Source organism: Saccopteryx leptura, chromosome 1 (assembly GCF_036850995.1).
Source record: "Saccopteryx leptura isolate mSacLep1 chromosome 1, mSacLep1_pri_phased_curated, whole genome shotgun sequence".
Lineage (NCBI taxonomy): Eukaryota > Metazoa > Chordata > Mammalia > Chiroptera > Emballonuridae > Saccopteryx > Saccopteryx leptura.
This window is the reverse complement of record NC_089503.1, coordinates 148,112,367-148,133,954: the sequence shown is the minus strand read 5'-3', so window position 1 is coordinate 148,133,954 and position 21,588 is coordinate 148,112,367. Positions and strand designations below refer to the sequence as shown.

Here is a 21,588-nt window from a genome sequence, read left to right as displayed (position 1 = left end):
TAAACCTAACTGAATTGTTGCTTTAGTATTATTAGTAAAATACGTATTAAGCATGGAGTAAGACATTAAAGACTTTTTTATTATCCCAGAAGTACTACTTGACCTTTTTTTTTTTTTTTTTTCTTTCATTTTTCTGAAGCTGGAAACAGGGAGAGACAGTCAGACAGACTCCCGCATGCGCCCGACCGGGATCCACCCGGCACGCCCACCAGGGGCGACGCTCTGCCCACCAGGGGGCGATGCTCTGCCCATCCTGGGCGTCGCCATGTTGCGACCAGAGCCACTCTAGCGCCTGAGGCAGAGGCCACAGAGCCATCCCCAGCGCCCGGGCCATCTTTGCTCCAATGGAGCCTTGGCTGCGGGAGGGGAAGAGAGAGACAGAGAGGAAAGCGTGGTGGAGGGGTGGAGAAGCAAATGGGCGCTTCTCCTGTGTGCCCTGGCCAGGAATCGAACCCGGGTCCTCCGCACGCTAGGCCGACGCTCTACCGCTGAGCCAACCGGCCAGGGCTACCTTTTAAAAGTATTAATTATTGTAACTTCTGTTCAGTACTACCTCCTATCCTGACTTTAAAGGTACTGTGTCCTTGGGTTACTGTACAAAAATTCATTATCAGCTGATACGAGGATCACTTTTAGTTCTTCCAGCCCTGACAATGCAGGTTTATCGGACTGCATTTTGTATTATATTTTCTTTGGTTCAGGATGTACTGCTTTAAGATGATTTTAATGAAATCATCTTAAAGGTGGCAGAGATTGGAGTAAATCTATATTTTTCTAAGGATATGATCAAGAAATTCTATGTTTCAAACTTTACTTTGTTTTATTGTCATTTATAACCTTTCTTTAAAGATTGTAGGAAAATAAGTTTTAGGTAAATGAGACTATTTAGCTTGGGTTTCACTTTCATTAAAATGATATTTGCTTAAAATTAATTTATTTCGCCTGTAAATTAATGGAAAATTTCTTAAACAGTTTTATTTTAACCTTCTTTCCATTAGGTTTAATAGGAAATGATATCAAATCTCTTCATTCCATCATTAATCCTCCTATAGCTAAGTAAGTATTGTCTTTTCATTGACATTGACTTTTTAGTAGCCTGACCTGAAAAGTTATAGGTTTCTCTCATGGGCTTTAGTCAGCATTGTTAGTGAATGCTCTAATTTCTGTAACTGTTTGCCCTATCTTATTATAAATACATGTTGGAATATATCTTAAAAGCAATTTTCTTTTCACAATTGAATGATATAAATTTTAATTAGCAACAGTATATATTTTTTATAGAAATTAATGTAAGACATTCATAAGATTGTAGTTAGCTGTTTTTTTGCTTATCTTGTCAGAGTACTGTGATAGTGATGTTTTCCGTTTTTCTAGTTTTTATACCATTGTATATATTAATGAAATACTAACTAGCTTTGAAATTCACACAGCATAGACATTTGGGTTTTACATTATAGTAATGTTCACCTTATAATACGTGTCTTTTTTTCTCCCTTTTATTCAGAATCCGTAATATTGGAATTATGGCTCATATTGATGCAGGCAAAACCACCACTACAGAAAGAATATTGTACTACTCTGGTTACACAAGATCACTGGGAGGTCAGAATGGATTCCGCCTTTCCTTACCCCCTATTAGGAAAAAGCATCATTGGAAAATATTTTGATTAAGAAGTCAACTTAGAGTCTGACCAGGCGGCGGCACAGTAGATAGAGCATTGGACTAGGATGTGGAAGACCCAGGTTTGAAACCCCGAGGTTGTCGGCTTGAGCGCTGGCTCATCTGGTTTGAGCAAGGCTCACAAGCTTGAGCTCAAGGTCACTGGCTTGAGCAAGAGGTCACTTGGTCTGCTGTATCCCCCCTCCCCCCCCCCCCAGTCAAGGCATATATGAGAAAGCAATCAATGAACAACTAAGGCACCACAATGACGAATTGATGCTTCTCATCTCTCTCCCTTTTTGTCTATCTGTCCTTATCTGTCCCTTTCTCTCTCTCTGTCACCCCCCCCCCCCAAAGTCAACTGAGAGATCTGGAGTATGGCACAGAGGCACTGATGTTCAAAGCACAACGTAAAAATAAGGTAGTTGCAACACTCACCAAAGGGTCTTTGTAGGTTCAACTAAACATTCAAACTCATGAGACTATCTTAGGCCACATTGGGCACTGGTCTATTCAAGCTATAGGATGGGAATCATAACTTACCAGCAGACCAGTGGTAGGTGTTTCTAGAGTTCTTGTAACCGCCCTCATGGCTATCTAGGAACTGTCTTCTTTGACTAGCCAAAAGTGATAGCTTAGTTGCAAGGTAACAAGATTTGCAGGAGCCACTCTGGCTTAGAAGACTTGTACCCCCTAGAAATGAGTATCTCTTGTTACAGCTCCAAGGACTATCTTCAGGGTTTCCCACAAGGGACATGCCATGCCCCACTCAGGAAAACCTGAAGCTGTGTATCTCTATCAGGTATTTTTTTTTTTTTTTTTTTTTTCTGAAGCTGGAAACAGGGAGTCAGACAGACTCCCGCATGCGCCGGACCAGGATCCACTTGGCACGCCCACCAGGGGCGACGCTCTGCCCACCAGGGGGCGATGCTCTGCCCCTCCTGGGCGTCACTCTGCCATGACCAGAGCCACTCCAGCGCCTGGGGCAGAGGCCAAGGAGCCATCCCCAGCGCCCGGGCCATCTTTGCTCCAATGGAGCCTTGGCTGCGGGAGGGGAAGAGAGAGACAGAGAGGAAGGAGGGGGGGTGGAGAAGCAAATGGGCGCTTCTCCTATGTGCCCTGGCCAGGAATCGAACCCAGGTCCCCCGCACGCCAGGCCGACGCTCTACCGCTGAGCCAACCGGCCAGGGCCTCTCTATCAGGTATTTATAGCTCATTTATAGTTCTTCTCAATTCAGATGTAGCTTACCAATAAATATTTTTCTATTTTATGTGTTGCCTAGCTACATAGTTGACATACTTCTGTTTTTTTGGTTTCTAAAAGAAGCAGAAAGTTAGCCAGAGATTACATTTTCATGCAGAGAAAGGATTTTGATAATTTTTACCCCACAGTAGTAATATAATTTACCTAAGTTTTGAATTTATTTTTTATTTTGTTTTATTTTTTCTGTGACAGAGACAGAGAGGAACAGATAGAGACAGACAGGAAGGGAGAGAGTTGAGAAGCATTAATTCTTCGTGACAGCACCTTAGTTGTTTCATTGATTGATTTCTCCTATGTGCCTTGACTGGGGGGCTACAGCAGAGTGAGTGACCTCTTGCCCAAGCCAGCGACTCTGGGCTCAAGCCAGCGACCTTGGGTGAACCTTATTCAAACCAGATGAGCCCGCACTCAAGCTGGCTACCTCGGGGTCTTGAACCTGGGTCTTCCATATCCCAGTCTGATGCTCTATCCACTGTGCCACTGCCTAGTCAGGCTGAATTTATTTTTTAATTATAACATGTCAAAAACTGTTGTTCTTGACCAGGCATTCACATTTGAAACCCCATGTAGCTTTTTTTTGGTTGTTGTTTTGTTCTTATTTATTTTGTTTTATTATTTATTTATTTAAAGTGAGAGGAGAAGAGATAGACAGACTTCTATATGCATCCCGACTGGGATCCACCCAGCAACCTGTCTAGAGCTGATGCTCGAATCAACCAAGCTATCCTCAGAGCCTGAGGTTGATGCTTGGACCAACTGAGCTATCCTCAGCACTCGGGGCCGATGTTCAGACCAGTCAAACCACTGGCTGTGGGAGGAGAAGAGAGAAGGGGGAGAGGGAAGGGGAGAGAAGCAGATGGTCACTTCTCATGTGTGCCCTGACCAGGGGTTGAACCTGGGACATTCACACACCAGGTTGACACTCTATATCCACTGAGCCAATAGTTCAGGGCCCCTAATGTAGTCTTTATTTCAGTTATGGTATTCTTCATTTCTGACTAGTCTTTTTTTTTTTTTTTTTTTTTTTTTTTTTAAAGATTTTATTTATTCATTATAGAGAGGGGAGAGAGAGAGAGAAGGGGGGAGGAGCTGAAAGCATCAACTCCCATATGTGCCTTGACCAGGCAAGCCCAGGGTTTTGAACCGGCAACCTCAGCATTTCCAGGTTGACACTTTATCCACTGCGCCACCACAGGTCAGGCCAGTGACTAGTCTTTTTTAATGTTTTCTTTCTCTTTATTGAAGTTCTCACTGAGTTCATCTAATCTTTTTCCTAAGTTCATTTAGTATCCTTATAACCAGTGTTTTGAACTCTTGCATCTGATAGATTGCTTGTCTCCGTTTCATTTGGTTCTTTCTGGAGTTTATTCTTTTCTTTCCTTTGGGACATGTTTCTTTTGGCTGACTTCATGTGTTTGTTTCTATGTATCAGGTAAGTCTATGTCCCCAGTCTTGGCAGAATAGTCTTATATGGTAGTTGTTCTGTGTGTCCTAGTGGTGCAGTCTCCCTGGTCACCTGAGCCAAGTGCTCCAGGGTGTCCCTTGTGTGGGTTGTGTGTGCCCTCCTGTGTAGCTGAGCCTTGTTTGCTGTTGGCACATCAGTGGGAGGGACTGACCCTCAGGCTGACTGCCTTTGAGAGCTGGCCGTGACAACAGCATATGAGCTGTTGTGCAGGTGTTCACCCCATGGAGTAGGAGTCACTTTAGTGGGGCTCTGGTGCCAGCCGAGTTTACCCTTCTTGTGTGTTTTTTGTGGAGCTAGTTGGGTGGTACTCTGGAGTGATCTGAAATTGGCCACCACATGTGTTGGTTCTTGAAACTCTTGGGAGATCTGTGATTCCAGAGCAGGTCAGCTGCAGCTTGTGCCTGGCTTGGGGCTATCTGGTAGGAGCCACAAAGTAATCTGTGGTTGTTTGCCATTTGTGCTGGGCTTAGAGGTGTTTGGAGAGGCTATGCTGTGGACCTAGGCTGTCTGCCACTAGTCTGGACTTGGAACCCTTTGGTGGGCCCCATGATTTGAGCTGAAGCCAACAGCCACTTGGCCTGTGCTTGTCTCCAGAGAGAGCTGTCCCAGCCCCTGCCCCTTCAGTCTTCTCCCTAAAGCTGGTCAGTTTAGTTCTTCCCCATGTGTTCCTGATGCTTTTTGAGCTGCTGCCCTTAATTGAAGCTCTGTTCTAAAGCAAGACTGGTTACTGTTTATGCCAGGCTTGCGGTCACCTGATGGGAATTACAATGCAAGTTGAGACCATTCACCATTTGTTCTGGGCTAGGAGCCACTTAGCCAGAGATTCAGGGCACGCCAAGACCAGCTGCTATTTGTTTGGGGTTTTTGGACCTTTGAGGGATTTTAGGAAAGTCCATAGCTCGAGCTGAGGCAGACTGTGTGTGTAAAAATGCTGCTGGAAGAGGCTTGGCTGGGCTCACAAGTTGAGTGAGATGGAGTCTCGGGATTCACCAGGGCAGTGCAAGCTGTGTTAGCAAGTACATAGAGAGCAGAGATTTGGTCCTGCCTGTGCTGTACCTGCTTGTTGGGGATGGAGTCAATCAAGGAAGTGCTCTAAATAAAAGTGATGCTTGCCAGCACTTCTGTCTCCAGAGAGAGCTGTCCCAGCCCCTGCCCCTTCAGTCTTCTCCCTAAAGCTGGTCAGTTTAGTTCCTCCCCATGTGTTCCTGATGCTTTTTGAGCTGCTGCCCCTGTGTTGGAGCTCAGAGCGAGTGACTTTGTGAGCAGGTGAGTTTGGAAGTGGGCCCCTTAACAGGATACCTAGATCTCTGCCAGCCCTCCATCTCACTCAGACATAATCCCTGCTGGTTTTCACAGCCATATATTATGGGGACTCCTATTACTGGCACTGGAGCCCTTGGCTAGGGCATCTGGTGTGGGGGCTGGGACACCTTGCTCCTTGGAACCACCGTGGGTGTAGGACCTACCTGTTCTATGTCCCCTCCCCAGTTCTAACATTGCTTCTTCCTTAGCTGTAGGACTTAGCTATAGGATTTCTGTTCAGCTAGTCTTCAGGTGCTTCTTAATGATGGTGGTTATAATTTAGTTGTAATTTTGATGTCAGAAAGGAGGCAAGAGCAGCATCTACCTACTCTGCCATCTTGACTGGAAGTCCTCTTTTTCAGTTCCTTTACTGTATAAATTTAATCAAAATAAAATGCATAAGTGAAGATTTTTAAAGTGAAGGGGTTGGAGGCTAGTTGAAAAAGATGGATTAAGAAGTATAAATTAGTTACAAAATAGTCATGGAGAGGTAAAGTATAGCATAAGGAATATAGTAAGTAATGTAGTAACTATATGGTGCCAGGTGATATTGGAAATATTGGGGTGACAGCTTTGTAAAGTATGATTGTCTAACCACTGTACTATATACATGAAACTAATACAAAAGTAATATTGAGTGTAAACTATAATTAAAAAAAATAAATTTACAATCAATTTTAGTGATCTTTTTGGTCATCAGGGTGAACTTTATCTATGGCTTTATGCTGTATAAGTTCTACCAAGACATTATTTGAATTTGTACAAATAAAGCCCCTTTTCTTTTTGAAAACTTAGTAATGAGAAGGGTTTGTAAAGGATAACGTGAGAGGATTTTTTTTCTCTACATTGTTCCATGTAGCTACCATTTACTTAACATTTACTGAGGTAGGTATTTTATATATATAGTCTTGTTTCATTTTTATAACAACCCAGCAAGATTGGCTTTATTAGCCTGATTTTACAACAAAATAAGTAACTTGCTCAAGATTACAGAGTACTAATGGTGAAGTTGAGATATAAATCTGGGTCTGTCTCTGCTCTTTAATTGCGCTGTCTTCAGTCAAAAGATCAGGTCTGAGGAACATCAAATAAGGAAGGGATCATAAAAGCTAACCTAGGAAAAAATGTAAGAAATATATACTTTAGTAAAATTAAAATAACTAAACGAGTGTTTATCTTAGTTGTTACAGAAAAATTATTTTTGTGGGAAAATTACTAATCTTGCTAAGAAAGCTTTTTCTAAAACAGAGGTATTTAGATTAAGGGCTCTAAATATTAATTTAAGTATTTTGTGAACTATTTTTTTAAATGCAAATTAAATTGTCAGAAAGATATCAGATACCAAGAAAATGTGATTAAGCCTAGGTATGTCATCTCTTTCCTGGTTAGATGTTGATGACGGAGACACAGTGACAGATTTCATGGCTCAAGAGCGAGAAAGAGGCATTACTATTCAATCAGCTGCTGTTACATTTGATTGGAAGGGATATAGAGTCAATCTAATTGATACACCAGGTATGCTGCTGTTCCAGCAATGTAGAGATGCTGTTTCACTTGAGGTTGTTGTTTGTGTATGTGTGTTTTTATTTTTAATTGTGATAAAAAACATAAAATTTACCATCTTAACCATTTTCAGATGTGCAGTTCAGTAGTGTTATTTTGACATTGTTGTGAAACAGATCTTTAGAACTTTTTCAGAACTGTAAGTTGACCCATTCTTTTTTTGTCTTCTTCTACTACTCCTGGTAACCCTGATTCTATGTTCTATGTCTTTGGAATTGACTACTTTAGGATACATTGTATAAGTAGAATCATACAATACTTGTTTTTTTACTGGCTTTTATCACTTAGCATAAAGTCTTTCAAGGTTCATTTATGCTATAACTATATGACAATATTTTTTTTTAAGACTGCATAGTATTCAGTTGTACACATAGAACACATTTTATATATCAATACATAAAAAATTTTGAATATATACCATCCATCCATCAGTGGATATTAGGGTTGCTGTGACCTCTTGGCTATTGTGGGTAGTGCTGCTATGAACATAGGTGTACAAATATCTTTTTGATACCCTCCTTTCAGTTCTTTTAGGTATATCCCACAGTGGGATTGTTAAGTCATACTTTTTTTGTTGTTTTTTGGGATGGAGGAGGGAAGATAGTGAGGCAGACTCCCTCGTGCACCCTGACCAGGCTCTACCTGGCAACCCCCTCTGGGACCAATACTTGAGTACTGAGGATTTTGAGTACTGAGGCTGCCATGCTCAGACCAGCTGAGCTATCCTCAGCTCCCGGGGTCATGCTGAAACCAACTGAGCCACTGGCTGATTGGAAGAGGGAAGGAGGGAAAAGGAGGGGGAGAGAAGCAGATGGTTGCTTCTCCTGTGTGCCCTGACTGAGAATTGAACGCAGGATGTTCATGTGCCAGGTTGATGCTCTATCCACTGAGCCACCAGCCAGGGCCACATATTTTTTTTTTGTTTGTTTCAAGATTTTAAGTTTGTTGTATTTTCATTTTTTCTTAGGTCATGTGGACTTTACCTTGGAGGTTGAGCGCTGCCTAAGAGTGTTGGATGGTGCAGTGGCTGTATTTGATGCCTCTGCTGGTGTAGAGGTAAAGAAAAAGAATTGCCAAAGTAAAATAAAGATGGAACAGCATGATTTTTTAAAAAAAATAGAAGGTATTGCCTGAGCAGTAGATGGTGCAGTGGATAGAGTGTCAACAGGTGATGCAGAGGACCCAGGTTTGAAACCCCAAGGTTGCTGGCTTGAGCATAGATAGACTCACCAGCTTGAGCGCGGGGTCACCACCTTGAGCATGGGATCATAGACATGACCCCATGATTGCTGGCTTGAGCCCAACATTGTGGGCTTGAGCAAGGGGTCATTGGCTTGGCTGGAGCATCCTCTCCCCCCACCCCCCTTCCCAGTCAAGGCACATATTAGAGGCAATCAGTGAACAGCTGAAGTGCCGCAACTATGAGTTGATGCTTCTCATCTCTCTCTCTCCCTGTCTCTTTCTTTTTCTCTCGCTAAAAAAATAAATATATAAATGTGAAGTTGAAGGGATCTGATTTAGTTTTACTTTAACACTTTATTTGGTAAGCTGATATAAATCAAATTATGATTAAAGGAAGTTGGACTTTAATCTTGAGATGTGCTTTATCTGACACCTCAGATATTTCATAGTAAAAGGAAAATATATTTGCTTTTATGTACAAAATGTGAAAGTTAGTGTTGAAATCTGAAGTGCCCGAGATTCTACCTTATTCTATGTCCCACCTGGTGACTTGAAAGGAGTCAGGTTACAGCTGCACACACAGTGGAACCTGTGCTTAGAAAATGCAGGTATTTTACAATAGGCAATGATCATGCCTCCTCTCTGCTCTGGAGGGATACATTACTTCCAGGGTTATAAGCAAACCTACCTTTTGTTTTGGGGAAAGACACTGTTTCTATCTTTCTAAGATGCTCCTCTATACAAACATCCCTGAAAATATAGTCAGAACAAAAGCAGTCAATGCCTCTCCTAACAAAACATGCAGAAATGTGAGGGGCCTAGGAAGAATTTTCTCCCAACAGTTAATATAAAGCTTCTTGAATAAATCTTGAAAATGAGTTTATAATAAATTAACATTACTGGAGTCAATTAATGCTCTCTGTAGCTGGCACCCTATTTGTTTTATAATCTCAAGAATGGTTTTTATGTTGACTATAGAACTCACATTCTTCTAATCTTAAAATTACTAAAAGTAGTATCTTAATGAAGTGATCAAAATTAATATCCTCCATGCCTGACCTGTGGTGGTGCTGTGGATAAAATATTGACCTGGAATGCTGAGGTTGCTGGTTCAAAACCCCAGGCTTGCCCCTAGAGGTTTTGAACATACTATAAGCAACTATTACAAGTTGATGCTTCCCACTCCCCCCCCAACCCTTTCTCTCTCCCTCTCCATCTCTCCTCTCTCTAAAATCAATAAAAAAAATTAACATCCACCAAAATGGGACAAATCGACACCATAGGCCTCCTGATATGATGCACTAAGAAGGATACAACATTACCTATGTTGTATTCCTGGCAGAAATGTTTGGCCCAAATCTGATTATGAGAGAACAAATCAAATCTAAATTGAAAGACATTCAGCAAAACAAATGACCAGGACTTTTCAGAAATTGAAAAGAAATTGTCAATGTAAGGAAAATGAGTGATGAGTGGCTTAAAAGTTGGAGAACTGTTCTAGATGATAGGATTCTAGAGAGACAAGCAAAGTAAATGTAATATATGATCTTTAACTTGACTCTATATCAAAAAAGAAAAAGTTACAAAGGGTAAATCAGAGAAATTAGACTTTATGTATGTGTCAACTTAAATTCTTCTGAATGTGATCATTGTAATTTGTGTTAAGAGAATGTCCTTATCTTGGCAGATACATAACTAAGGTAGTATGGAGAATTGAAGTATCATGATATTTACAACTTGTTCTCATGGTTCAGCTCCCCTTCTCTCTCTCTCTCTCACTCACTCTCTCTCTCTCTCTCTCTCCTCCTCCCACAGCCATGGCTTGAATGGTTCAAGCAAGTTTGCCATGGCACTGAGGATGGCTCCATGGCCTCACTTCAGGCGCTAAAATAGCTTGGTTGCCCGAGCAATGGAGCAGTGGCCCTAGATGGGCAGAGCATTGCCCCATAGGGGGCTTGCTGGGTGGATCCCTGTTGGGGCACATGCAGGAGTTTGTCTGCCTCTCAATAAAAAAAAGAAAGAAAAAGGAATGGTGGCAAATGTTGGTTCAGTATGTGGAGCAACTTGAACTTGTACATTGTTGGTGGGAATATAAAATACTAGTTACTTTGAAAGACTATTTGGCAATTTCTTATAAAGTTAAATATATACCTGTTTTATAACCCAGTAATTTTACTTGTATATCTTTTTCCAAAGGAATGAAAATATCCATCAAAAACGTGGTCAAAATGTTTATGGCAGCTAAATTCATAATAGCAAACTAGAAACAACCTGTGTGCCTCCACAGGTAGCTAGAAAAACAAACTAGTACATGTATACAAAGGAATTTAACAATAAAAAGGACTGAACCAGTATACCCAACAACATAATAGTCACAAACATGTTGAGCAGAAGAAACCATGCTATTTATATGATATTCAAGAATAGGCAGAATGAATCTATAGTGACAAATTAAAATAGGTTGCTTATTAAGAATTGGTTGTAAGAAAAACTTGTTAGGTTCTATATGTTCTATATCGTGATTGGGGTAGTAGTTATACAAATATATTCATTTATCAAAAAACTCATTGAGCTGTACACGTAAGAGCTGTGTATTTTATTATTTATATAATGAAAACTTAAATTACAAATTGCTTTTATTTTAACTAACGATAGTACATTAGGCTTTTTATGATCTGTTTCAAAGCTATTGGACTTCACTAGGCACAGATGCTATAATAGACTCAAACTATTTACATTTAATGTGTACAAAAAGTAGGCTTAAAAGAAATCAAATAGAAAAACAATGAAAATTGCAGTTTATAAATACAGATGTTTCACAACAGTCACTGTAAAAATACATGATTTTTATCACAGTAGCATTTTTGTAGTATATTTTTAAATCACAATAGTCTCAATTAAAGCAAAAGTTTGTATTTCACAGATTCGAAAACTGGTAAGTTCAGTGCTCTGTGACATGCACGAGATAAAGTGAAGCTGAACAGAAAGGAGGTCTTCTGATTCTTGGTTAAGCCCTCTTTCCACGACTCTCATTTCCTCCCAGGTGTTAATCCTCTTTGTGAGGGAATCTAGTTCACCCAAAGTATATATTATTCTGAGTTTGAAGCATACTTTGCATCACACTTCGTTATAGATTAGCTGTGTTAACCTGATAGCAAAAGAATGACTAGATATAAGTGCAGTGGTATTGATTCTATGCTAGAATAAGGCCTAGTTCCATGCTATAGTAGAGTCTTAAATCTCTTTATTCCATGTATAGTAATGGTTACTATATTTTTGTCCAATATGTGCTCTTTGTTTTAGGCACAAACTCTCACAGTGTGGAGGCAAGCTGATAAGCACAAGATACCTCGAATCTGTTTTTTAAACAAGATGGACAAAACTGGAGCAAGGTATTTATTTCAAGTGTGTTTCCTTGGCTTATTAAGAATATGACTTGAGTTTTTAATGGACTATAACTTAAATTTAGAACTAGCTATTTCTTATAGAGAATAAATATCCATGAATTCTCTATTTAGTCCCATAAAAAGAAAGTGAAAGTAGTTAATTCATAGGTTAAGTTATAAGATGAGATTACTAGAGAGCTGATAGGTGATGAACATCCTGCTTCTAATACAGAGACTATTCTAATTTCTGGGGTCCTGACAGACTGGAGCCTTGCTGATTCCACAGGTTCTATTTAGAGCTGTATGTTATAGTTATGGTCCCCCATGCAGTGCTAAAGGTTATGGTGCTCCCTATCATTGCTAAAGATAGAGTTAGTGTTTTTCTGCAGTTTCCTCACAGAACAATGTCGTTCTTTGTTCCTTGATTTTCTTTTTTTTTTTTTTTTTTTCCTGAAGCTGGAAACAGGGAGAGACAGTCAGACAGACTCCCGCATGCGCCCGACCGGGATCCACCCGGCACGCCCACCATGAGGCGACGCTCTGCCCACCAGGGGGCGATGCTCTGCTCATCCTGGGCGTCGCCATGTTGCGACCAGAGCCACTCTAGCGCCTGAGGCAGAGGCCACAGAGCCATCCCCAGCGCCCGGGCCATCTTTGCTCCAATGGAGCCTTGGCTGCGGGAGGGGAAGAGAGAGACAGAGAGGAAGGCGCTGCGGAGGGGTGGAGAAGCAAATGGGCGCTTCTCCTGTGTGCCCTGGCCGGGAATCGAACCCGGGTCCTCCTCACGCTAGGCCGACACTCTACCACTGAGCCAACCGGCCAGGGCCAATGTTCCTTGATTTTCTTTAGCTGCTGGGTAATATGTTCTCCAGAGAAGGAAACTGGGAGAGGAGAACGTAGATGTTTTAAGACCTGCCTTTAGGACAAAGGAGTTAATGCTGAAATGTGATAATGCTCGGAGACTTATAGAGTGATAATACAAAATGGCACATTAGCCTGAGAACATCATTCAGAATTCAGAGTATCAAGAATATATGAAGGATTTGGAAAAAATATAAAAGAGGGAGAATCAAGAATATAAAGGATTCTAGGGACATGTGATAGGGCTGATCCTAGTCTGTGGTGCGGGAGTGGTGGAAACAAAGCATGAATGATTTCTGCCCTAAAACCACACGGTGTGCTTTGTGTTCATGTGACTCCACAGCAATTCTACAGTAGTTGGTTTAAAGCAGTGGTCCCCAACCCCCGGGCCGTGGACCGGTACCAGTCTGTGGGCCATTTGGTACTGGTCCACAGAGAAAAAATAAATCACTTACATTATTTCCGTTTTATTTATATTTAAATCTGAACTATGTTTTATTTTTTTTTAAATGGCCAGATTCCCTCTGTTACATCCATCTAAGACTCACTCTTGACGCTTGTCTTGGTCACGTGATACATTTATCTGTCCCACCCAAAGGCTGGTCCATGAAAATATTTTCTGACATTAAACTGGTCCGTGGCCCAATAAAGATTGGGGACCACTGGTTTAAAGGATTTTTGATTAGTAAAGGCAAAACCTTCAAAATGTACAAGGCTCAAGTTCTGTCCCTTTTTATGTTTGGAGTTCCTTTAGGTAGGTGGAAGTACCACATTTACTGACTTACAGCACCTGTGCTGATGGGTTAGGAAGTGTCTGGGTACTAGGCTGGTTGTTAAAGATATTGGGACCAGAAGAAGTCAACCCTTGTGCCAAAGATGACGTGTGTCATCGGTAGCCAACCCCAGTGTTAGCAGAGAAATGGACCCAGATGGTATTAAAAAGTGCCTGAGATAAGAGTATAGAAAAAGCAGTCGGGCTGTCTCTCAGAAGGCTGGTGGCTGTGTGTAATAATAGCATTTGCAGTTATTAGAAGACTCCTTGACTTATAATCACAAAATCTTGCATTTGAATCCTAACTACAATTTTATTACCTATGATTTTGATCAATTCAGGTAACCTTAACATCAAACTTTAGTTAAGGTCAAGCTACAATAATAATACCTAAAATAACCTAGGTGGCAGGATTCAGTAGAGCTACTCAATTACTATTATCTGAAATTAATATTAAAATTTTATTCAAGGTGACCTATGGAAAACTGTAAAATGGTAAACATTAGGAACAATGAAAAGAGTTATCAGTATAATTTTAGAGAACATTCTTAAACCTGTTTTTTAAATCTCAACATTTTTAACTACTGTATAATTATTTCGCTTTCTACAGTTTTAACTACGCAGTTGAAAGCATCAAAGAGAAATTGAAGGCAAAGCCTTTGCTTTTACAGGTTGGTCGATTAACATTTGGTCAATTAATAGTAACAGCTCCTCCTTAGTTTCCTCATCAGTTTATTTTATTGTGACATAGACATTTCTGAAGCTGACTCAAATCCTTTTTGGTGAAGTTGGGATATAAAAAAAGTAGATAACATGGTATTAATAATAGATATTTGGGAGAAAGTGGAGAAAGATAAGATTTATCACCAGTTCTGTTCTGGGTGATAATTTAATAGTGTTAATCTTATTCTGATTTATAGTTACCAATTGGTGAAGCCAAAACTTTCAAAGGAGTGGTGGATGTAGTAAGTAAAGAAAAGCTTCTTTGGAACCCTAATTCAGATGATGGAAAAGACTTTGAGAGAAAACTCCTCTTGGAAATGAGTGATCCTAAATTGCTGAAGGAGACCACTGAAGCAAGGAATGCCTTAATTGAACAAGTAAAATAAATACTCTTAGTTTAAAATTGCATAAATATTTAGAAACTTTAAAAAATATTTTATTGTGAAGTTTAATATACAGTTACATAAGGAATATGTAAAGTATAAGAATAATAAAATGAACACCAACCTATGAACCACCCAGCTTAAGAAATAGAATATTAGCAATACTCTAGTAGGCCACTTCTAGTTCACCTCTCTCCCTCCCACTCATTACTCCCTCAACCACTCGATTGATCATGAGATTATCTTTCATTTGTTTTTCTTTATAGTTTACTACAAATGTATGTATCATTAAAGAACTTAGTTTTTCATGGTTTTGAAATTTATATAAATGAAATGATACTTCTTATATTTTATTACATTGTTCAACCTTATGTTGGAGCTTTGTCCATGTTGTTTTTTGTATTTTTCTGAAGTGAGAAGTGGGGTGGGGCAGCAGACAGACAGACTTCCTCGCATGTGCCTGACTGGGATCCACCCAGCATGCCCACCAGAGGACAATGATCAGCCCATCTGAGGCATTGCTCCGCTGCAACTGGAGCCATTCTAGTGCCTGATGCAGAAGCCATGGAGCCATCCTCAGCGCCCGGGCCAACTTTGCTCCCATGGAGCCTTGGCTGCAGGAGGGGAAGAGAGAGATAGAGAGAAAGAGAGGGGGAAGGGTAGAGAAGCAGATGGGCACCACTTCTGTGTGCCCTGGCCGGGAATCGAACCTGGGACTTCCACACGCCAGGCCGATGCTCTACCACTGAGCCAACTGGCCAGGGCCTATGTTGTTTTTTACATGTGAATGAATTATAAAATGAATGAATTATAAAATTCATTCATTTTCAGTCTTGTATATAGTGTGCCAATATATGTATGCTTGTAGCACAATTTATTGTCTTTTCCTATGGATGAACTTTGAGGTTGTTACTTTTTTTTTGCTGCTACAAACAGTATTGCTGTGAACATCTTTGTATGTATCTCTTTGTGCACATATGCAAGAATTTATGTAGAGGTAAACCTAGAAGTGGAATTGCTGGGTCAAAGCTATTTCCATCTTTTACCTGACCAGGTGTCAAATTATTTAGAGTCTTTTTTTTTTTTTAATTCAGTGAGTAGAGGAGAGGCAGAGACAGACTGGCATACATCCCAACCGGGATACACCTGCCAAGCCCACTAGGGGTCTATGCTCTGACCATTTGGGGCGTTGCTTCGTAGCTCAGCAACCAAGCTTTTCTTAGTGCCTGAGGCAGAGCATGGAGTCATCCTCGGTGCCTGGGCCAACTCATTTCAATTGAGCCATGACTGCAGGAGGGGAAGACAGAGAAAGAGAGAGAGAGAGAAGTGAGAGGGGAAGGGGTAGAGAAGTAGTTGGGTGCTTCTCCTATGTGCCCTGACCAGGAATTGAACCTGGGACTTCTACATGCTGGGCCTACACTCTACCACTGAGCCAACTGGCCAGGGCCTATTTAGTAAATTTTAAAACCATCAAGTTTATAGTTCATATATAATTTTAGACCTCACCCACCTCAAAATTTTAAAAAATTGTAAGATTGTTAATATTTATAATGTTTTATGGTAGTATATAGAACAGTAAGTAAAATATACCTTAAATAAACTCCCTGAATTTTATGGTAGAGAAAAACATTTGAGTCTGAACTCTGATTTTCTTACTTCTGAATTAAATTGGTCAAAATAGATTCTCTCATAATTATTTTTTTTCATCTTTTGTATGATATTATTTTTGAGGTAATTATTTTCCATTATATAGTAATTATCAACCTTATCATTACCATAATAATGATCATTGTTATTTCTATTGGATAATAGTTATTCAAGACTTATGATCTAGCTTAAGTGCTTCACACATATTATGTAATCCTCACAACAGCCTATAATAGATCCTTATTTTACAGGTGAGGAAACAGAGGCTTACAGTGCTTAAAGAAATTGTTACATTGCTAATAAATAGCCGAGCTGGAGTCTGACCCAGATGTGTCCAGTTGAGAGCTAGAGCTCTCGCACACTTGGCCATACTGCTTCTGTAACTTGGGAGGAGGGTGCATAAAAAGACTAAAAGTGCAATTGACATTTATTAGTCAATAATTGGTTACATAATTGGTTCTCCTTTAAGGTTGTATTTTTTTAATTTATATAAAAGAGCTATCAGAATAAACCCAAGAAGAATTTTATAATCTAGTTGAGGCACCAGTGTAAATTTACATAAATGTCTCCTACAGTTCTAGGAGGCTCATTTTATTTTTATTATATATTATCAGTAGATAATAAAGTACAAGTTATAAGGAATACATACGTTTGTATAGAATTAGTAAGACTACATCATACCTGTTAGGATGACTACTATAAAAAAATATTATAAGGATATGAAGAAACTAACCTTTTTGCATTATTGGTGGGAATGAAAATGGTGCAGACACTGTAAAGAAACAGTATAGTGGTTCCTCAGAAAATTGAAAATAGAATTAACATATGATCTAGCAGTTTTACTCCTGGGCATATATCCAAAAGATTGAAAGCAGGGTCTCAGAGAGATGTTTGCACATCCTTGTTCATAGCAGCATTATTTATAATTGCCAAAAAGGGGAAGGTGTTATCAACAGATGAATGGATAAATAAAATATGGTACATATACACAATGAAATATTATTCAGAGTTAAAAATGAAGAAAATTCTGACACATGATACATTATTAATGAACCTTGAGTACATTAAATTGCTAATTAAAATAAGCCAATCCCCAAAAGACAAATACTGCAGTGGTCCCCAACCTTTTTTGGGCCACGGACTGGTTTAATGTCAGAAAATATTTTCATGGACCGGCCTTTAGGGTGGGACGGATAAATGTATCACGTGACCGAGACAAGCGTCAAGAGTGAGTCTTAGACGGATGTAACAGAGGGAATCTGGTCCTTTTTAAAAAATAAAACATCGTTCAGACTTAAATATAAATAAAATGGAAATAATGTAAGTTATTTATTCTTTCTCTGCAGACTTGTACCAAATGGCCCATGGACCATTACCGGTCCGCGGCCCGGGGGTTGGGGACCACTGAAATACTGTATGATTTCACTTGTCTGAGATACCTATAGTCCAATTCAGAGACAGAAAGCAGAATGATAATTGCCAGGGGCTGGGAAGGGGAGAATGAAAGAGTTATTTTATGGGTCTAGAGTTTTGGTTTTGTGAGATGGAAAAGTTCTGGAGATTAGTTTTAGAACACTGGATATACTTAGCACTACCAAACTGTTCAATTAGAAATGATTAAGATGATAAATTTTATGTTATATTTATGTTATACTATACCAGAATTAATAATTTTTTTAAATTTAGAGAATAACATTAATATGGATAGGAGTCAACTTCCTGTGGAACACAGGTGAACAGTGAAAATAATAAATAGTATATTTTGTGTACTTACTGTTTTCTGGCAGCATAATTTGAATTGGTTATTCAGTCCTTATAATAGCCCCATGAAGTAGGTACTAGTATTATCTCCATGAGAAACCAAGGAAAAGAGAGGTGGTGATGTAACTTGACCAAAGTTTTTGAATAAGTTAAATAGTGGAGTAATTTCCAGGCAGCTTGACTCCAGAAGGTATGCTTAACCATTACATACACTGCTTTCCAGAAGGATGATTTGGTACATTTTTTGCTGTAGTTAGCTGTTTGTGGGTTTGTTTGTTTTTTCACCAAGTATGTAAATTTTGTTCCCTTGTACTATTACCAACGTTTGGAACTTTTATTGTCAGCTAGATTCTTTTATTTCGTAATGGCAAATGATTATGAAAAAAAACATGAAGTAGATAGTTTCTTTTTCTTTTCTTTTCCAAGTGAGAGGAAGGGAAATAGACTCCCGCATGCACCCCAACCGGGTTCCTCCCGGCAGCCCCATCTGAGGCTGATGCTTTATGCATCTGGAGCCATTTCCCAGCAGAGCTATTTTTGGTGCCTGAGTCGGATACTCCAGGAAGCCACCCCTCAGCACCTGAGGCCAATGCACTTAAACCAATTAAGCCATGGCTGTGGGAGAGGGGAGTAAGAAGGGGGAGAGGGAGGGGTTGAAAAGCAGATAGTCACTTCTCCTGTGTGCCCTGACTGGGAATCAAACCTGGGACATTCACACACTAGGCTGATGCTCTATCACTGAGCCAACTGGCCAGGGCCTTCAGTTTTATTAATAAAATTATATGTATGATCCCCAACTTAAATGTATTTCCTCAGCACAGTATTAGTTACAGTAATATTAGTTCTTTTAGTTGACTCTCTGGAGATATTATGAACATTTGGACTATTAAAGGAGCACCAGGTAGAACTTTTTATGAACTAAGACCCCCAAATTTATCTAAAAACACCAGTCCATTGTATATGTTATTATTGGCTTTAAATTGTGCATTTTCTTTTCATTCTTTTGAACACTGAGTTAATAGCATTATTGAGATGCTTACTTTGGTTCAGGATTAACTAATAATAATATATCTTCAATTTTCAATATCCTTTCTTTTAAAATAAAAACTCTTAGAGGATAGGAAGAGGTCCTTGGCCTAAATAAGTTAGATCATGTAGCTGTCTTGAAATATTTGGATAATGTCTTTAGATGTAAGTTAATAGTTGGACAACAAATGGAAGTTATTCAATCAAAGCCTTTCTTTATAGGTTGCAGATTTGGATGATGAATTTGCTGACTTGGTTTTAGGAGAATTCAGTGAAAATTTTGATTTACTACCAGCTGAAAAGGTAAATTTTATTATTCATTTACTTTGACCAAGTTTTACTAATTGGATATGCTTTGTTTTCTCTGTTTTGTTTTTTCAACTTTGTATATCATTGGAAACTATGTTGACTTCAACATTATTAAAACATTAAGGTAAAGTCACTACTGATAGAAAAAGTTGACTTAAAAATTAGAACACTAAGATAAGCCACTACTAATACAGGTACTTAATATTGGTAGTGATTTACTATTTTTGGATCTACTTTAAAAAGTTAGAAATGGAATCTTTTTTACTTGTTTTGAGTCAGGAGAAGTTACTTGTTCATCCTCAGCCTTGTCTCTTCATTGTGATAATTTTTTTTAGAGAAATCACAGAATTTTTATATTTAAAAATTACAGGTTTTTCAAACTACTAAAATAATCATTTTCTCCAGAACATTTTTTTTTGAATCTGTTTTAATTTTTAGTGGAAAGTCATTACAGGTCTTTCTTTTTTTGTTTTCTTTTGTAATACATTAAAATAGAGTCTAGGCAAGTAAAATACTGATAATACTTGAATTATGACAGATTTCTTCATAGCATTCCTGGTGGTTGTTTTTTTTCCTGCCAGGGACCTTCCCATATGAATTTGGTAATCTTACTCTTTGTTTTCCTTCATGAAACATAAGAGTTACCAAGAAAAATGGTTTTGGTTTTTTTTTTTTGTATTTTTCTGAAGCTGGAAACGGGGAGGGACAGTCAGATAGACTCCCGCATGCGCCCGACCGGGATCCACCTGGCACGCCCACCAGGGGCTACGCTCTGCCCACCAGGGGGCGATGCTCTGCACCGCCGGGGCGTCGCTCTGCCGAGACCAGAGCCACTCTAGCGCCTGGGGCAGAGGCCAAGGAGCCATCCCCAGCGCCCGGGCCATCTTTGCTCCAATGGAGCCTTGGCTGTGGGAGGGGAAGAGAGAGACAGAGAGGAAGAGGGGGGGGGGGTGGAGAAGCAAATGGGCGCTTCTCCTATGTGCCCTGGCCGGGAATCGAACCCGGGTCCCCCACACGCCAGGCCGACGCTCTACCGCTGAGCCAACCGGCCAGGGCAAAGAAAAATGGTTTTAAGGTGATAGTAATGTTTAATGAGGTCTAAGAAAAGCACAGCAAATAGTTATTTTTCCAAAAAAATTAAAGAAAAACACAAGATCTGTAGATTAATTTTGAGCCATTTGCAGTTGAGGTGAGAAAAAAATGTTTTTTTCCTTTTGAATGAAATGCCATAATTTTGAAATTTTTATTGTTCAGTATTTGAATGCTTAAGTGTGATGTTTATTAAATCCTACAGTCACATAACATGATGTCTGTTTTCAAAGAGCTTGCAGTCTGAAGTAGAATTGACCCATCATTTTCTTATCAGTACCTTGCAAGTACATCCAAGAATTTCTTGGGTTTTGAGATCTTTTAAAAATTATTTTCTGCTTTGATTTCTCATTTTTTTTGGATTTTATTTAATATGGCTAGTTAATTTGAAGAAATTGTAACCCATATTTGTATTTTTAATTTCTTGCTAGTTTCTCTTAGATTTTCAAGGTTTAATTGCAAGTATATTAAATCATTTTTTCAAGAAATATTTTTAAATACCTACTTTATTTTAAGCATTTTTCAAGTTTCTAGGGATTTAGCAGTGTTTTCATCGGACCTTACCATAATGTTCATGTGGATTTTACATTCTCGTGGAAGGGGAGCCAGACTATAAGCTAATAAATATATATCTAGTATACCAAGTAGTGACTGATGTTATTAAGAAAAACAAAGGAAAAGGCCATAGTGAATGATGAAAGTGTGTGAGGAGTGCTGTTTTACATGTTTGGTTAGGAAGGACATCTAATTCTGAGCTATTTTGGTTGAGACCATTACACTGTTTATGGTCAAATGAAATACTTATTTATGACACCTCTGTTCTGTAGCTACAAACTGCAATACGCAGAGTAACACTGGCTCAGACAGCAGTGCCTGTACTTTGTGGAAGTGCCCTGAAGAACAAAGGGGTCCAGCCCTTGTTAGATGCTGTTACTATGTATCTGCCTTCACCTGAAGAGTGCCACCATGAGTTTCTGTAAGTATACACATCTGTAAGCGATGATGAGTTGCTTCCTGCTCCCCACCCCTTTTCTCTCTCTAAAATTAATAAATAAAATCTGTTTTAAAAAAATCTTACAGCCTTGAGAAAAAAACAGGCAAATAGGTTTTTTTTCCCAGAAAGAGTAGTTGAATCACATTTTTGAATAACATTGGTGACAAATATCATTAAAAATAATATAATAGAGCACTAATA

At 39.3% G+C, this 21,588-nt stretch overlaps 1 protein-coding gene across 13 annotated transcripts in view; it reads left to right on the top strand.

Moving 5' to 3' along the window:
* GFM2 (GTP dependent ribosome recycling factor mitochondrial 2) overlaps positions 1-21,588 on the top strand; it is a 106,355-nt gene that overhangs the window by 21,515 nt on the left and 63,252 nt on the right. For 12 of the 13 annotated variants that reach the window (XR_010750317.1, XR_010750319.1, XR_010750320.1 and 9 more), the window contains 9 exons: positions 999-1,056; positions 1,505-1,602; positions 7,081-7,206; positions 8,222-8,310; positions 11,740-11,828; positions 14,066-14,126; positions 14,376-14,555; positions 19,218-19,298; positions 21,221-21,369. Coding sequence is in view for 10 of the 13 variants with exons in the window: in XM_066377299.1 (XP_066233396.1) it covers positions 999-1,056; positions 1,505-1,602; positions 7,081-7,206; positions 8,222-8,310; positions 11,740-11,828; positions 14,066-14,126; positions 14,376-14,555; positions 19,218-19,298; positions 21,221-21,369 (931 nt within the window). In the remaining 3 variants the exon portion in view is untranslated. The remainder of the gene's footprint in view (positions 1-998; positions 1,057-1,504; positions 1,603-7,080; positions 7,207-8,221; positions 8,311-11,739; positions 11,829-14,065; positions 14,127-14,375; positions 14,556-19,217; positions 19,299-21,220; positions 21,370-21,588) is intronic. The other variant, XM_066377330.1, reaches the window with a different exon arrangement.